Raw genomic sequence first — 15,865 nt, 5'->3', positions numbered from 1 at the left:
GGAATGGTGGCTGTGTCTTCTTCCTGAGACACTTTGGCAGTGGGATGCAGCTGTTTGGTTTCACACCATGCACACTTAGGTGTAACTTCTGATACAGTGAGCTGACAGCATGCTAAGTGTTTGAGCCACACTGGTTCTTAATTTTGGTAGCTAAAGAAAAATCAGTAACAAAATGTTTTTTGTGTGTTGGTTTTTTTCCCCTGAACATGAATGAGAAGGTTTAATTTTAAAACAGGAAGAGCAAAGCCAAAGTGAAGTGTATTGGTGCTGGAATTGAGCTTTTTCCTTCTTGATTTCAGATTAACCTGGGCAAGCCTTTCTGTGTGGTATGTTTTTGCTAGGGGTGGAAGGGAACATTATTTAACCTTTCACAGACTAAAAATAAGATGCCTTCAGCCTAACCCTTGGGAATCTAGCTGATTTGTCTGCTCTTATTACTTGAGTGAGTCTGCCTCATTTGTTCTTGGTATGAATTTAATAAGCCTTTGGTTTTATTTTTTAAAGTTTTCTGCACTCTCCTAATTTTGGTTTTATTGATCACTGTCTTCAAGCAGTATTCTTTTTCAGGTTTTGAACATTCTCTAGACATTCAGCTTTGCTCATGTGTTGTTGATAAGATACCAGGTGCCCTGCTCAGCTGGGCAGAGGAGAGAAAACAACACAAGATTTCTGGATCAATGTAAAGACAGGGAAAGATCACTCAGCAATTGCCATCATGGGGAGAACAGACTTGACTTGAGGAAATTAACTGAATTTATTATCAATTAAATCAGAGTAGGATAGTGAGAAGCAAAACCTTAATAAAAACCTTCCCCCACTCTTCCCTTCTTTGTGAGTTCAACTTCACCCTAATTTTTTTTCCACCTCCTTCTTCCCAGCAGGACAGGGGGCAGGGAATTAGGGTTGTGGTCAGTTCATCTTCCATTGTTTCTGCTGCTTCTTTCTCCCAAGGTGAGGACTTCTCACACTCTTCCTTTTCTCCGGGGTGGGGTCCCTCCCACAGGCCAAAACCTGGCCATGGAACCTCCATGCAAATGTCTGTCTGGCTCTACTCTCTTTACTACCTTGAATTTCACTGTTTTTCTTCTAATTTCATCTAAAACATATGAAACTATTAGAGGTGATACAGCCACAAAAAATACCAGCGTGCTCATTTAAGTATTCACTGTAGCCTGAGAAAATGTTTATTTTAGTTTTCTCATCTGAAATCAAAGCACTGCTTCCTATCTTGTACCTTTTTTTTTTACGCTGAGCAAAAATTACACCTTTAAGAGCTAAAGTAAAAATGCATGTTAGGATCAAGAAAAAAAAAAGTCTTCATCTTGCAGTTGCATCAGTATCAGTCATCCAGGAATAGCAGTGAGCTAATTAAGCTCAGTGGAATTTTCCATCTGGCATCCTTTGTTAGGCTGTATAGATTTTCCTGCCCTAGTAGGGTAAGCTGCAGTAGGATATTAGAAGAGGTAATAACTTTTGTGTTACTTTAAAGTGGATGTCTATTTATGTCTGATGTAGCTTTCTCTGGCTCACTTCCTCCATGGCTGCTCTCTCTGAATTAAGGAGCTCCTTGTTCCCTTCAGAGCAGAGAAGGAAGGGACTTTTTTAATATTTTCTCTCCGACAAAGCCCTTAAAATGCTCAGCCAGAAGAGATGGATGTTCAGGGATCTTGCTAATTTTGGGTGTTAGTGTTTGGCACTGTTTTTACCATGGCTGTTTTACTTAAAGAAGGCCATGGACTTTTCTTCCTTTCTCTGCTGATTCCTAGTTGAGTGCTGACCAGTGCAGGGTGGCCCATAGCAACTCCCAGCTCCAGAGGGTGGTTTGGAGCTCCAGTGCTTTTCCTACAACCCAAGGTGGGCATCCCTCTATTCCCACGGCTCTGGAGACAGGGGGCTGTGTGCTAAGCACACCTGACTGGGGAGCTGGGGTTTTTGAGACCTTGGAGAAAAGAGGCTGTGACAGCTGTACATAAAAACTGTCCTTGAAGGTACTTCTCTGACCCAGCCTCAAAAAGAAGAAAAGGCATTTGGTATTTTCTGGATTGCCTGGAATGGGATAAAAGATGTCCACACCATGGCTGGTTCTTGAAGAGCACTCTCACCTAAATCTGTGTGAATTTACATCTTCTACTGGAGTCAGATCCAATGTAAATTCAACAATCTCTTCCTTAATTCAAGGGTGATGTTAGGACCATAATGAGAAAAATATTTTTGGTATACACCATTGATTTCCAAAATTCCTTGATGCAAATTCTTTCCTTGTCTGTTATTTGAAACAGCAGCTAAATTCTATAAATGCTCACAAGATATGGATAGAATTTCTAGCTTTGCTGTAATTTTTTCCTGTAGGACTACATGAATAATGCAATGCTTAATAAACAATATTTATATATGGATAGATTTTTATAGTGTCTGACTTTAATAAACAGAAGTGCTTACCAGTGGAAGTTCCATATTAAAAATATGTTGCTGAAAATAGTTTATTAATCCAATGTTTTGTAAACAAGACAGCCAGGCCCATTTTCAAGGTGTGAAGCCCCTCAGGTCTGTTCTTGAGACAGATTCTCACCTGTGTTTTAATATAAGGGTCCTGAAAAGGGTGGGCAGGGGACTCCTGGGTTGGTTTTTTATGACTGAAAGTTTAATAGACTTTGCAGCAGCTGAAGGCCTTAAATCAAAGACAGAGGTCTTGTACCTTAATTTTAAAGCATTATCGGCAAATTTGGAATCTGCCTGTGTCCTTGTGATTAACATCAGCTTTAAACTACAGTTTTTCTAGTTTTCCCAATCTTTTCTGTATTCGGGGAGAACTAGAAAAGTTTGAATCTTGCATTTGCCATAAATTTTAAAATGTTTATCTGATATTTATCTTTGAAGTTACTAAATTTATTATCAGTATTTTTTATTCAATGATCTATTTTACACAGTCTTTAGTCATAGTGCAGAAATGTATACTACCTCAGTAATCTATTAAATAATGTCTGTTCTCTGCTGTTAATGAGCCTTCTGGCAGCCAAAGTAATATAAATATGTAAATCAGCTTGACTTTCCTGTTTCTGATGGTGTCTTTCTTTTGGTTGTGTTTTGTTTCAGAGGAATTTTGGATTTTTCTCTTGTCCTTCAAGAACACACAAGTAGCTATTTCAGACAATGCACTTCATGCTTTAATAAACTAAACTATTTTTTGCTGCCTTGTTTCTTGTGTGATGCAACTACTTTACAATACTATGAACTAAAATAATATGTGGAGTTATACTAATACAGTTAGTATATATCCTTAGCAGTTTTAGACTTTGGCTTTGCATCATTTAAAAATCTTTACTGTTTCAAACTTGCATGATCTTTAAACACATGATCCAAATAGTTGTGTTGGTCATTGTTCACATTGCTATTTAAAACTGACTTTTCAAGGAAGTACATTTTCTGGAAGAAATGTGGAATTAGGAATGTAAAGCAGTGGTTAATTTTAGAAATTTCTTTTTTGCGAGGGCACCTTACAGATGTGCAGCTGATCACCTGTATCTTCTGGCTAATAACCAAATCTGTTAAGATGTCTGTTGTTTATCTGAATGCAGATGTTTATAAAATAAGTTTTCCTTAGTGTCAGTACCATAAAAGTGACACAGCTGCAAGAGAGGCAAACAGTGCTTTTAGTTCTCCCTTCAAGTTGTCCAGCAGTATTTCATTTAGCAGCTCCTTTGCCAGTGATGGCATATAAAGGAAGAAGGAGCAGAGGTTGACTTTCAGACAGCAGCTAGAGCTTCTAGTGCAGGCACTCAAGTTTCTTTAAAATTCTCTTGGTCTTGTAAACTGAAGAAGATGGGATGTCACTGGTCGAAAATAAACACAAAATTTCAAGTTGTCATTTTAAGAGGTTTTTTTTTTTTTTATGACCATTACTATCTTTGAAAATTGTGTTAGAACAGTCAAAGTGCATGTATTCTGGTGCTGAAATTAAGGACTAGACTGTTATTCACCGGAGAGAGCACTTAAAGCACTTTACTCCAATTATATGTCTGCTACTCGATGCACGAGGCTGTTAGTGCCTCCTGAAGCAATTATCTGTAAAAGTCTTGTAGTGGAGATCGACTTCCACTGGGTGGTGGCCAAGGCTTGTTTGAGCAGGAGGAAGTAAAGAGAGGCAAACTTTCTTTAATATGGCTTGTCTTTCTTATCTTTTGGGGAACAGTCAGATCTGCTCATATTTGCTTTGCTCCTTTTCATGTCAGGGAATATGTTTGCCAGCAACAAACAAGCACCTGATTGTTCTTGTTTTGCTTAAGTTGTCTCCCTCTACTTCCACTGCTCTCCTTCCTCACCCATTTTTCACCATATTTCCTTTGTTGTTTGCTTACTTTATGCTATATTGCATAGAAATAAACTAAATCACTACCTTTTTTTTAAAAGGAAAACCAGAAAATCTATAGCTCCTGCTCTGTAAACTTTGATACAAGCTATTATAATGTTTGTTTTTGGGAAAAGCCAGTAAACCTACTAGTCTAGAAACCTACTCTGTTGAAGGAAGGAAGGAGAGAAAGATGAAAGTAGAGACATCCATATATCACAGGAATACTGGCAACTTGGGAAGAATCTCATTGCCCAGATTGCTTCAGAGGACAAAGGGACATTTTGATTGTTGTACAGGTCAGAACAGTCACAGCTGAACTAGACAGCTTTGTCTTAACTTCTGGTTTTAAAATGCTTTCAATTCTTGTATGTAAACATCACAGATTGTATAGAAAAGCACTTGTCACAAAAGTTCTTCTTGTAGAATTTGGCAATTTCTCCATTTCTCAGTCAGACAGGTATGTCCAGACAGTGAATTAACTCAGATCTTGGATCAGCAACACAAACAGATACTCAATTGAATTTCCTTTAAAACATCCAGCTAAAATTCCTTCCTGCTCAAATCTGAGGAGTTTGAACAGTGAGTGTATTGAAGTAGTGCAGGAGATGGTTGAGAGCTGTGTGTGAGGCTTTAGGCAGATTTGGAGTGGAAAAATGTTAGATAAAAGAAATGGGACTTGAAGGAATTGGTGCTTTTGCATGCTTGTCTGGCGAGCTGTTTGTGTACCTCTTCAGGTAGAGATGTTTGTTGTGACTTGGTTTCTTTTGTTTGCTTTTGCATTATGTTTTTTTTTATCCTCAGCTTTTTGCTTTTATTATCTTTTTTCCTTTCTTTCTTGCTAGCATGCAGCATCATGGGTTTCTTGCTGTTACTGCTGATAGTGGACTTCTTAAAGCATTCCCAAACACAGTTAGCATGCTCTTTGTGCATTTGAAGAGTGTCCCATTGTAGTCCTGTGCATGGTGGTAATTTGGTTATCCTCTACTTGCTTATTTTGTGAACTTTTTTGGAACCTCAGGAGTTGGTTTGGGTGGTTTTTTTGAAGTTCTCACTTCACTGGAAGTGACAACTCTGTTTGTGTGAGTATTTATATATGATTTGTACACTTAAATTAGAATTAAGTAGCCATTTTGCAGTTTCAGAAAATTTCCTTTAGAAGATGACTGGTTACTGGTTTGTAAGATTTTTTTTGATGTAACATCATAGATCCTTACACAATTCCTTTCCTCCTAGTGATTTTTATGGCTGGAGGTGATCAGTGGAGCACCTTTGAACCAGAATAAGTCCTGTTCTGGTGGCCTTGACTCCTGAGTTGGTACCTCCAGCAATGTGGCCTTGTTTAGTTCCACAGGCAGATGTGGGTGACTGAGCAGCCAGTGCCCCTTGTTGGCATCCAAGGTCAAGTTAAAACAAGTTTTGTGGAAGTCCTGTGGCTGAGGTTTAATCTGTATTTCTTCTTTTTCCCACTGAGCCTTCTTCCACACATTCTCCTTGTTCTGTATTTTGTTTTCCCTGACAGCACTGAGCTCTGGTGTTACCAGCCTGTAAACACAGGATCGTGCTGTTAAAATGCAGAGGTTTTCTTCTAAATGAATTATTCTCTTGCAACACTTTCCTTGTTGCTCAGGATGTGAATTAATGTTGAATTCTAACAGTTTCACTACAGACATGGCAAAATTTCTCTGACAATCATTTTACAGCTGTAATTCATGTTACAGGATACATCATCTAGACCATGCAGCCCACATAGGGTGTTCCTTTACCTTGAAATGAGAAAGAAAGGTGACACAAAGCAGCCTTGATAGAATTCAATAAAAATGTCTGCAGTATTCTCACTTGGGTTATTAGAGCTTAATGGTAATTAGGAAACCTTAAGTGTGTGAAATTAAAAACCAAAACCTCACACAAACCCGACTTCTGTAGTGCAACCTAGTATATTTAAAGGATCTCCTATTGCTCTGTAGACATTTCTTAGAGTAAAAGCTGGGAGAAAATAAATCAGTTCATGCTTTTGATGACCCTGGGCAAATGAAGGAAGCATTGCAGCTACCAGAGAAACTGGTCTTCAGGTTTTTATATATATGACTGGAATATTTTAACTTAAAGTGTGGAAGAGAGTAAACTCTTTTTCTAAAACATGTCTTCTATACAAGGACAGAAATTAAATACCTTAGTGATGCTGCAGAGCCATTTTCTTGTGCTATTCCATAACTACTTTGGATCTCCTGGAGACTGTAAATGGATTAGAAGCCCATAAAGATTAGTTCTGTATGATTTAGATGGCAGGTTTTTGGTATGTATTTTGTATGTACCAAAGTATTGTTTCTTAATGCAGACTTCATTCTATTTGCACATTCAAGATTAGTAAGACTGAAAGCACTGCCAGTTTAAGTATCAGGAATATTTATTATATACAGAATTCATTTTTATTTAGGAGACAAGATCTTCAGCTTTGCCTAACAGTGTATTTGAGGATGCAGATGGAATTAAATTATACAATCTCTCTTGCCAAACCGAAGCAAGCTCAGAAAGTGAACTCCTATTCATAAAGACTAAAGCACAATTTTGGAGAGGCTGGTGTAGCAGTCAGTGTATTGCAGAGCTGTTACATCACCTCTTTTACAGCATCCATGCAACTCCTTCCTTTGTCCCATCATCTGTTCTTCCAGTGGAGGAGCATTCCTTTGCTGGGGGGTGCAGGTCTGAGCCCTGTTTTCCAGATTTTATTTGGGAATAGTGGGGGCCCATATGGAAAGAGACCAAACATCACACTTGGAATTGCAAGAGCCACTCATTGGAGCCTAGTGCTGAGGCTGGCCCCACCGTGTTTGCTGTGTGTGAAGTGAGGTTTCTGAAGTTATTTCTGAAGCAAAGGGTGGGTTTTTGGTTTCCATATGACCTTTGGCACTTACAAGGAAAAATCAAGAAAACACTAGTTTAATTGTTTGGCAAATCTAGGCTGTTTCTATTAAGTTGATTTATTTAGTTATCTTGTGGTGATGGCACCATTGTGTTCTTCTCTGCTGTCCTCCTGCAATGGCCTGGCTGTCTCAAACTCAGAGTTTTCCTTTTGTTTATATAGCAACTGATCCGTGCTGGTAGTTTGTTAGCTGTTATAACAAATAACAGTCACCTTGGCTGCTGGCTTTCCTCAGTGTATCTGTATCATGAACCACTCATCAAAGATTGAGCTCCTGCTCCTGCCTGTATAAATGAACATAGCTCACTTGTAAGTACAGCCCTTGTCAGGCAGAGACAGTTGTGTGTTTTCACTCCTGTGAACCCTTAAAGACAAACAAAAAGAATTTAAATTTCAAATAGCTAGAAAGTGACGTGCTAACTCTCTGATCTCTGATGGGAGGAGATTCTACAGTCCTTGCCTTAGGAAGAAGCAGGGATTAGACAAAATTATTTTTACCAACAGCCATTTATATAATTTATTTTGCATAGCATTTAAGCAAGGGTAGCCATTTTTTTTTCCTCCTTACAAAAGCTTCTGTTTATAAATAGATACACAGTGAATAGGACTTGTTTGGTAATGCTGACTTTAAAACTTCTGTGTTTTTTTTTTTTTAAATGCTGAACATCAAATGAATTAAATCTAGATTAATACATTTAATAAGAAGTGCATGACCTTTTCTTCTTATAATGGGAAAGTAATGGATTACACAATTGGATAAGTTATATGCAAGTAGATATGATAAAATACTTTTGCTGTGATTATGGAGGGCGTTGACTGCTAAGGAGAAGGATTGCAGTAGAAAATTTGATGTGAATTGTCCTGTGAGCAGCATGGAGCCATGAAACACTTATTCACTGTTTCTGTATGTCACTGTGGGTTGCTCCGAGTCCCCACATTGTTGATGTTCACCACTGGCTGTTGCAGTGTGTTGAGCTCCAGTCTGGGAGAAGTTTCCATTTGTGTCCTTGTTGTGTAAATGATGTCCTTGTGTCCTGCAAAACCCGCCCATGGAACACTCAATTGAAACCATGACGTAGCCAGTGGTGGTGTCAGCTGCTTCAGTTGTTCTGTATTGATAAAAAGCTGAACTGAAAAAAGATTCTGTGCACAGAGCCTTTTACTGGAGGTTTTTCATACTGAGGATGAAATTTCTAGGCAGGAAAGGGTTTAGGGGGAACAAGGTCTTAATTGTGTAGATGTTAATGAGGAGGTCCACCCAAAAACTGAAGTGAGAGACAGTTCAAAGATGTCATCTGGGAACTTTGTGCCTGTGAGGGAGGACCTGATGATGTGGCTTGCTAGAGGTGAACATTAAAGGATGACTAAATGGAAAGCAATCAAATAGAGAGTGATATTGGGAAGGATTTTTAAAGTAGACAAAGTATTTTGCTTAATGTAACAATGTGAGGAGGGTTCCTTACAGAGTTGGTACTGTAACCAACATGCCATCTAGGAAAATGGTTTTTTTTTCAGCAGTGTCATGATAGAGCAAAATCTTGGTGAGATTGCATCAGCTGTAGGAAGCAATAATGGGTTGGGATAAGAGGCTAAAGAAAATCTGTGTTTGTGTCAGTGTATAGAAGAATCTTTGAGGTGTTCAGCAGAATCGTGACCCAGAGGGAGGCCCAGTTAATTTCTAGCTATTTGTGCTTGCATGACAAACAGATCAAAGAAGGCTTTTGCACAAATGTGACTTTATGTTATTCCTGTTCTTGTTTTAGGTAAAGAAGATGAATTTCCCAAGAAGCCACTGGGGCAGATTCCATCAGGACCTCTGCCTTCTGTGCTTAACTCCACTCCAATGCTTAATGGACAGAACAGTACTGGTACACAAGCAGCAAGACAAAGGACAGAGAGAAGACCATCCACAGAAGAAGAACCAGAAAGTTCACCAAATGACCGAAAAAGAATGAATTCTGTGGAAAAGAAACCTTCATTAAAACAGCAAAAGATTCGACCAGTAGAGACACAAAACAGTTTGCCTAAGAATGAGGTGGACACCAGAAAAAAGCCTCAGCCAGCAGAGCAAGACAACTCAAGTCTATACAATAATGCAGCTGCTAATCAGAATTCTAATGCTACTTCCAATACAAGAAGGGAATTTGTACCTAAGTGGAATAAACCGTCTGATATCAAAATAATGGAAAAGACAATGAAACTCACTGCAGAGGTGAAAGGGAGGCCAGTAAACCATTCTGGTTTGGGCCCACCACCAAGTCCTGGAGAAATGCAGCCTTTGAATGTAAAGCAAAAGGTGAGGGTTTTGGATGCTGATGAAGGTAAGCGAGGGTCTAATGCTTCTCAGTATGACAATGTTTCAGAGGATGAAACTGAGGACGAGAATGTTGTTGAAGAGATGCTTGAGAGAGCTCATCCACAAAGTCCTAGGCATGTAGCATTTTCTAATAGTCCAAGAAAGCAAACAGAAAAAATACCAGCTCCATTAAAAATACCCAATAACTACACTTTCACTTCACAACCCAGATCTCCAAAATATGCATCTCAGTCTGATGGTCCATCCCATGGAATGAATGTAAAGCAGCCACTGCCAGGTTATAGTAATCCCCCTACTTACTATGGGAATTCTCCAAAGCATGTTTCCAGTATAGGCAATGCAAGTTCTGCAGCTCTGCATTACCACGGGAATCGACCCAGCCCCTCTGGAAGGCCATACGCTCCTTTGATGGCAGTAGATTATGCCCCAAATAAACTGCAAATGAATTCCTACCCTGCCAGTCGCCAAAATGCTCTTCCACCAGCCCCTGCTCAGACAGAAGTCGCTCCTGTTGATGCATACACCAGCAACTCGAGGTCCTCCCCAGGTGTCAAGTTCATAATCCCTCCAGCAGATTATTTACCAGAGGAGAGAAAGTGGCCGGACGCCGCCTACGTCTACAGACACGAGCCCTACAGGCAGCCCTGGAGCCAGGACCTCAACAAAGGCCACCTGGATAACTTCCAGAAGTACCAGCATTTTCAACCAACACCTTTACAAGAGCGCAGTCTTCCTGCTGTTTCTGTGGATAGTCCAGTGAGATACAGGACTTCCCCAGCCTTGGAAGAGAATGGTTCCCCACAGTACCAATATGCAAACCCATCAGCTCAAGCCCAGCACTACCGGAACAGAACTGATGGATTGTCTGTGCACGAGTCTGTGCTTCTCTGAGAATCTGGCTGTGCTTAGTAAAATGGCAAGAACCAAAACCAGTTGAACAGTACTGTGTTAGTAGTAGTCCTCCTCAGTTCTCTGAAATGTGGATGGCTCGTGTGAGTTCAAAAATAACGACACTATTTCAGAGATGTTTCAGACTTTGGTTGAAAGCTGGTGGAGTTCTTGGACTTGCATGGAAGCTACTGGAAGTGATCTAATGCACATAGACATAGCAATAAGCTCATATACATCACGTGGTTCATGCTGTCGTCGCTCCTTACATTTTAAATAACTCGTGTTACAATCCTTCTGCCTAAAACCTGTAACACACTGAAAAGTTCTGACTGACATTGTTAATGCACTGTACAGATGTGTGCGTGTGTGCGCCTGTGTGAGTGTGCACTTACAGTACACAAACTCATATGGAAAAGAGCTAAAGAGTTTAAATTTAAATGCATTTAACTTTGGGCAAAGCTTGTGAAGTACTTTTATTTCATATTAATTTTTCTTTGTAATTTATTTGAGAAGCCATTCATTTTGAATGGGAATTTCTGTCATTTTTATACAGCTGCCTCAGCATCCCAGTATCTGTTCTGGGCAGGAGAGATGCTTTGGGATTATTAATTTAATCATATGTGAGAGTTAATTTCCTCTCCTTTGACTACTGTTTGTCATTTTCCTCAGCAGGAAGGAGCAGGCAGGAAAAATCAGATAGCCAAAAATGTCTCTCTGATCTGGCTAAGAAATGGTGCTTAAATTCAGGGCAGTGTTTAGGAGTTTTTTATAAGTGCATCAGAAATGGAGAATTTATACCTTCTAACCCAAATCCACTTTCAGAATGTCGTTCTATATGCAAAAGACTGGAGCACAGTGAGGCTAATGCCAGATACAGAAATGGTGCTGCACCCTTCACTTTTTGCCATGCTGTGCTGTCAGACTCAAACCGGTTGCAGGGCCAAATCTCACAGGTATCAGAGGATTGCACAGCTCCTTGACACCTCTGTGAAGTGCACGCAGGAGTTTGAGCTTTGCTCCAAGCTTGACATTCCCTGAGCTGTGTGAGTATGCAGTGTCCCTTGTTGAGAGGATTTTGTTGTGTTTTGCCCTTTTCCCCCAAATTGCTGGTGGGTTCCTGTCTGTGGTGGGGCTTGTGCTGCTGTGCTCGCACTGCACGGTGTTCTACACTAAAATGACCCTGACTGTGGTTAACAGGAACCTTAGACTCCTGCTGATGTAAGTAATTCTAATTAGTCTTTGCAGCATTTTCTACTTCATGCTTCCCTTTCTGTTTTGACTGTGAATTGGGGGTGGAATTAAAAGCAGGTGAAGAGGCAGATGTAGGATGGAGCTGCAGGACACACTGACCTCTCCCCAGGAGCTGAGGCGGAGGAGGGTCTCACCAGGAGAGGCCCTTGGAGTGCTGAACAGAGAGACTTCTCTAATACTGAAGTACTAAACATTGGTATCAACACCAGTTTGGAAGGTTGTCCTGTTCCCTTTTGTTTTGTAAGGTTTATTAACTGAAAACATAGAAATGGATATTATTTTTTTTTCTCCTTTAAAGAATGAGCTTTAGTGCCTAATATTGCTGCAGGTTGGCTCTGTAAGTTTTAAGGTACAGAAGTAAAACAATTTTTACAAATGGAAGTAACATTTACTTAGTATGTTTCAAAACATTTTTTTTTGTGTATATAACGTGTCTGATGTAATTTTTAATAACTGGGCAATTTTATATTTTAAAAATTGCAAACTGCAGCGAAGTAACTGTAGCCAAGCACTACACTGAAATCTTGAACTAAAATTGTGAAGATAAATATGACTTGGGCTTACTTTAGTTCTGATTGCTTACAACAGCTTAGAAATGTATGTATATAATATTGTGGCTAAATGTAATAATCTCGGTGTTTAATGATGATTCTGTAATTCATAACGAAGCTGTACAATTTATTTGTGCAAACAACTTGAGGCTCCAAAATATGTATCAGCATTAGTAAATACTGTAGATTTTTATATATAAAATATATACACACTATTTTCTTATTTCATCTGCAACAGTTTTATAACTGTGTACCCTATTTTGATGTGACTGTATTTTTAACATGTTAAAATAATAATAATTAAGCTTATGTTGTTTTGTCTTTCTTCTTAATTATTTGATTAGTTCCAGACTGGACTTTAGCTATTCTCAGCACAAATAGTTGCTTTTCATAAATGAATCATGTGTATATATATGATGTATCCTATTTAATTTGTACAAGTTTATTTTTAGACTGAGCAATGTGGATAAAATCTATATAGTCCTTTTGCATTATTGCAGAAGTGGCAAGATTATTGATTATAGTTTATTACACTGCTAAACCTTAGCTTGCCATTTGCAAAAGCTAGGAGCATAAACTGTGATCATTATTTTCTGGTTTTGTTCTAATAATCTCACCCAATATCACTTTAAAAGAGAATTCTTGGCATAAGGAATTTGCAAAGTTGCATCGATCAAAATGCAAAATAAGTCTGACTGTAGTTTCTGTCTCTCACATATTTGGAGGATGCTGTTGAGTTGTTTTTTTTTTAAAAGAAAAGCAACCCAGCCTTGTGTCATCTGTAGTGCAAAATACATTTTAATTTCATTTAACTGGACAAAGCAGACTCAAGGTACAGCCAGGTTTGAGTCTGTCATTCATACCAGTAACAAAACCCACTGGATGATGCAGAGTGAAGGGAGACACAGCTGTGCCAGGGCCTTGCTGTGGAGGGGCTCATCTCAGTGTCATGGATTAGAAATCCTCACAAGAGCTTTGCTGTCACTGCTTTCTTTGATCTGAAAACAGTGGAGTGGTAAGTATCAATATAAAATATTTGAGACCTTTTTTTCTTCCTATGGTAGGTTTAATAATTTTCCAAGATCTCTGCTTTGAGCTGTATAAACTGTAAGTTTCTTGTCCAAGTTAGTTGTCATGGCTTTCTTTGTGTGAGAAATTCAGCGTAGGGATTTGGAGAATTAACACAGAGGAACACAGAAGACTAAGTAAGGAGACATGTCTAACTTCTGTATGGCAAAAATTTAGTGAAATTAAACTAATTAGGATTTAAAGGGGAAAGAAAGGGCCTTGAGTATATGCTGTGGTTGCTTTTCCTTTCACTTGGATGCTCTGCCAGATTAGATCTAATGACGTCAGTGTGGTACTGAAGCATTTAGTCTTGTGCAGTACAAACTGTTCTGGCCATGGAAGAAAGACAAGGAGGATGGTATCTCTGATACTCTTAACCTTTTTGGTGAGTGGGATGTGATGGCAGGATCCAGGTGCTTGCTTACCTGTATAACCAAGTTTTTATGCACTGCAAGTGAAGACAGAAGCCGTCCCTGCTCCTCCTTCCAGGGGAAGATTCTGGCATCAGATTTGGTGATGAATCTGAATCTAAACATCCACTTGCCTGGGCAGCTGAGGAAGAGAATATGACCTCAGGAAAATTCTTTCCCTTTCTCCTGATCCACCTGTGGCTAGTCTGTAATGCTTGAGGAAACGCAACACAGAGGAAGGAGAAAACCTGTTTAGCCAGAAGTCTGCTAAGGAGAGTATTCCCTCCTACACCTGCTGATCACTACTTAAAGCATGATATTGTTTGCAGTTGTTTCAAAATTACCAGACTGGAGTGGACAACCCTGTTTTTCTCATGGCCAAGATGTGTAAATGCCAGTTACCTCTGTAATATCTGTCAGCAGGATGAATCCCTTGTTGTAAAAGTAACTGTTCTGTCCCCACTATCAGTAAACTTTCAAGGCAAAAAGCCAGAGAGTTTTAGAAATCATGGAGGATGCAGAACACAGAAGTACCTCATTGCTAGTCAAAGATACAACATTGTAATAAACCACAGAATAATTCCAAAATTAGATGCAAACAGTAAACAACGTTGAAATGTCAAAAGACAGAACAGCCTTCCAGTGTGGGGAAGCAAATCCAAAGCTTCCCTGAGGTACATAGGCATTTTCCAGGGAGATTCTTCTCAAGAATCCTATCCTGAATTTCACTTCATCCTCAATATGACTTTGAAATGGACTTGCAAATTGCAGCCTTTTTTTTTTAATCTCCCCCTCGGGTGGCATTACACTGCATGCACAAAGAAGAATACTATTTAAAATATGCCATCAAACGCCCACCGTTTCATTTCCAGCAGAGAACATTCCACTTTCGATACTTCAGTGAGAGGAAAATATAATCTTTTTTTGTAGTCCTTTAAATACTGCATTTTTGTAAAGTTCTGTAAATGTAGCATAGTTACAGTTTAACAGCTGCTTAACCAAGTATCGTTCAGATGCTTGGTTAGAGATCCTCTTTAGAGGATCTTTAGATGGCATGAAGCTACTGCATAATTTGCTGCAGTTTCTTTTTTCTTCTGGGCAATATTAAGACAATCCAAATGCTTTTAGTGGCAGAGTTGCAATGAGGAGATGACTAGGCCAACAACTGAAATTGGAAATATAATTGGAGTCATTTTGGAATAGCCTTTAAATGGTTGCCAAATCCTGGGAAAGACACCATTTTCTGGGTTCTTTGTGCCAAGAGAACTTCTTACTGCAGCAGGGAACATGTAGGTCTCTCTCCTGAGTGATTTGATTCTCTGCTCACACCAACTGCTTTTCTTTGTGCTTATGGAGTTAATATGTTAGTAGAAAATCAATGGAACTTTTAGAATGAATGATGAGAAAACAAAGCTATCTTGTTCTGACTTTTCTTTCTTCCTTTTTTTGTTTGTTTGTTTTACTGATTTTATTGTCAGCCTTGTCAAGGTGAGCTGTGTGTGATGTGATTCTTCTGTCTTCTTTCACTAGTAATGTGCCAATGTGTTTTTCAGAGGTTTTGTGATGCCTTTTTGCTGCTGTTTCTGCTGTATATCAGAGGTTATTGTTTGCCTCTTCAGCTTTTCCTTTCTAGATTATGTGCAAATTAAGGGAAGAAGAATTATATTCTCAGTATTGCAATTGGTCAGAAATTCTCCAAGAAGGGAAATTCCTGACAGAAAGCAATTTAATTTGGCAGTTGGTGAAGGACGCTGTAAGGTGGAGACTTTTGTACAAGTCAGTGGAATCCAAAGTTTAAGGTTGCTTCTGCTTGAGGGCAAGCACCAAAAAATCATATTTGACACAGGCCAAGGAGGAATTTTTTTGCAAAATGCTGTGTCCTGCCACAGAAACATGCCAGCTTGGAGCTATACTGCCCTGCCAGTCTAATATGTTTGATTTGATTAAGTAAATAACCTGTTTCCTGCTAATGCTTTGCTTTTGTCAGATTTTTCTGCTGGAAATGAGGTAAAGAATTGAAGTCTGGGGTGGGAAATGGGGTGCCTGAGCTCCTCCCTTTAATTAGGAGAACTGAAGATGGCTTTTGGTTCAAACCATCCTCTTCAATCA

At 39.2% G+C, this 15,865-nt stretch overlaps 1 protein-coding gene across 4 annotated transcripts in view; it reads left to right on the top strand.

Moving 5' to 3' along the window:
* The window catches only part of USP6NL (USP6 N-terminal like), a 112,688-nt gene extending 100,102 nt beyond the window's left edge, over nucleotides 1-12,586 (top strand). For all 4 annotated transcript variants that reach the window (XM_039730906.1, XM_039730907.1, XM_039730904.1 and 1 more), the window contains one exon: nucleotides 9,032-12,586. In XM_039730906.1, the coding sequence (XP_039586840.1) occupies nucleotides 9,032-10,476 (1,445 nt within the window). In that variant the 3' untranslated portion in view covers nucleotides 10,477-12,586. The remainder of the gene's footprint in view (nucleotides 1-9,031) is intronic.
* The last annotated feature ends 3,279 nt before the right edge of the window (nucleotides 12,587-15,865 follow it).

Source organism: Passer montanus, unplaced genomic scaffold, assembly GCF_014805655.1.
Source record: "Passer montanus isolate IOZ18808 unplaced genomic scaffold, ASM1480565v1 scaffold74, whole genome shotgun sequence".
Taxonomy (NCBI): Eukaryota; Metazoa; Chordata; class Aves; order Passeriformes; family Passeridae; genus Passer; species Passer montanus.
The sequence above is the reverse complement of the archived record's forward strand: the minus strand, read 5'-3'. Positions and strand labels throughout refer to the sequence as shown.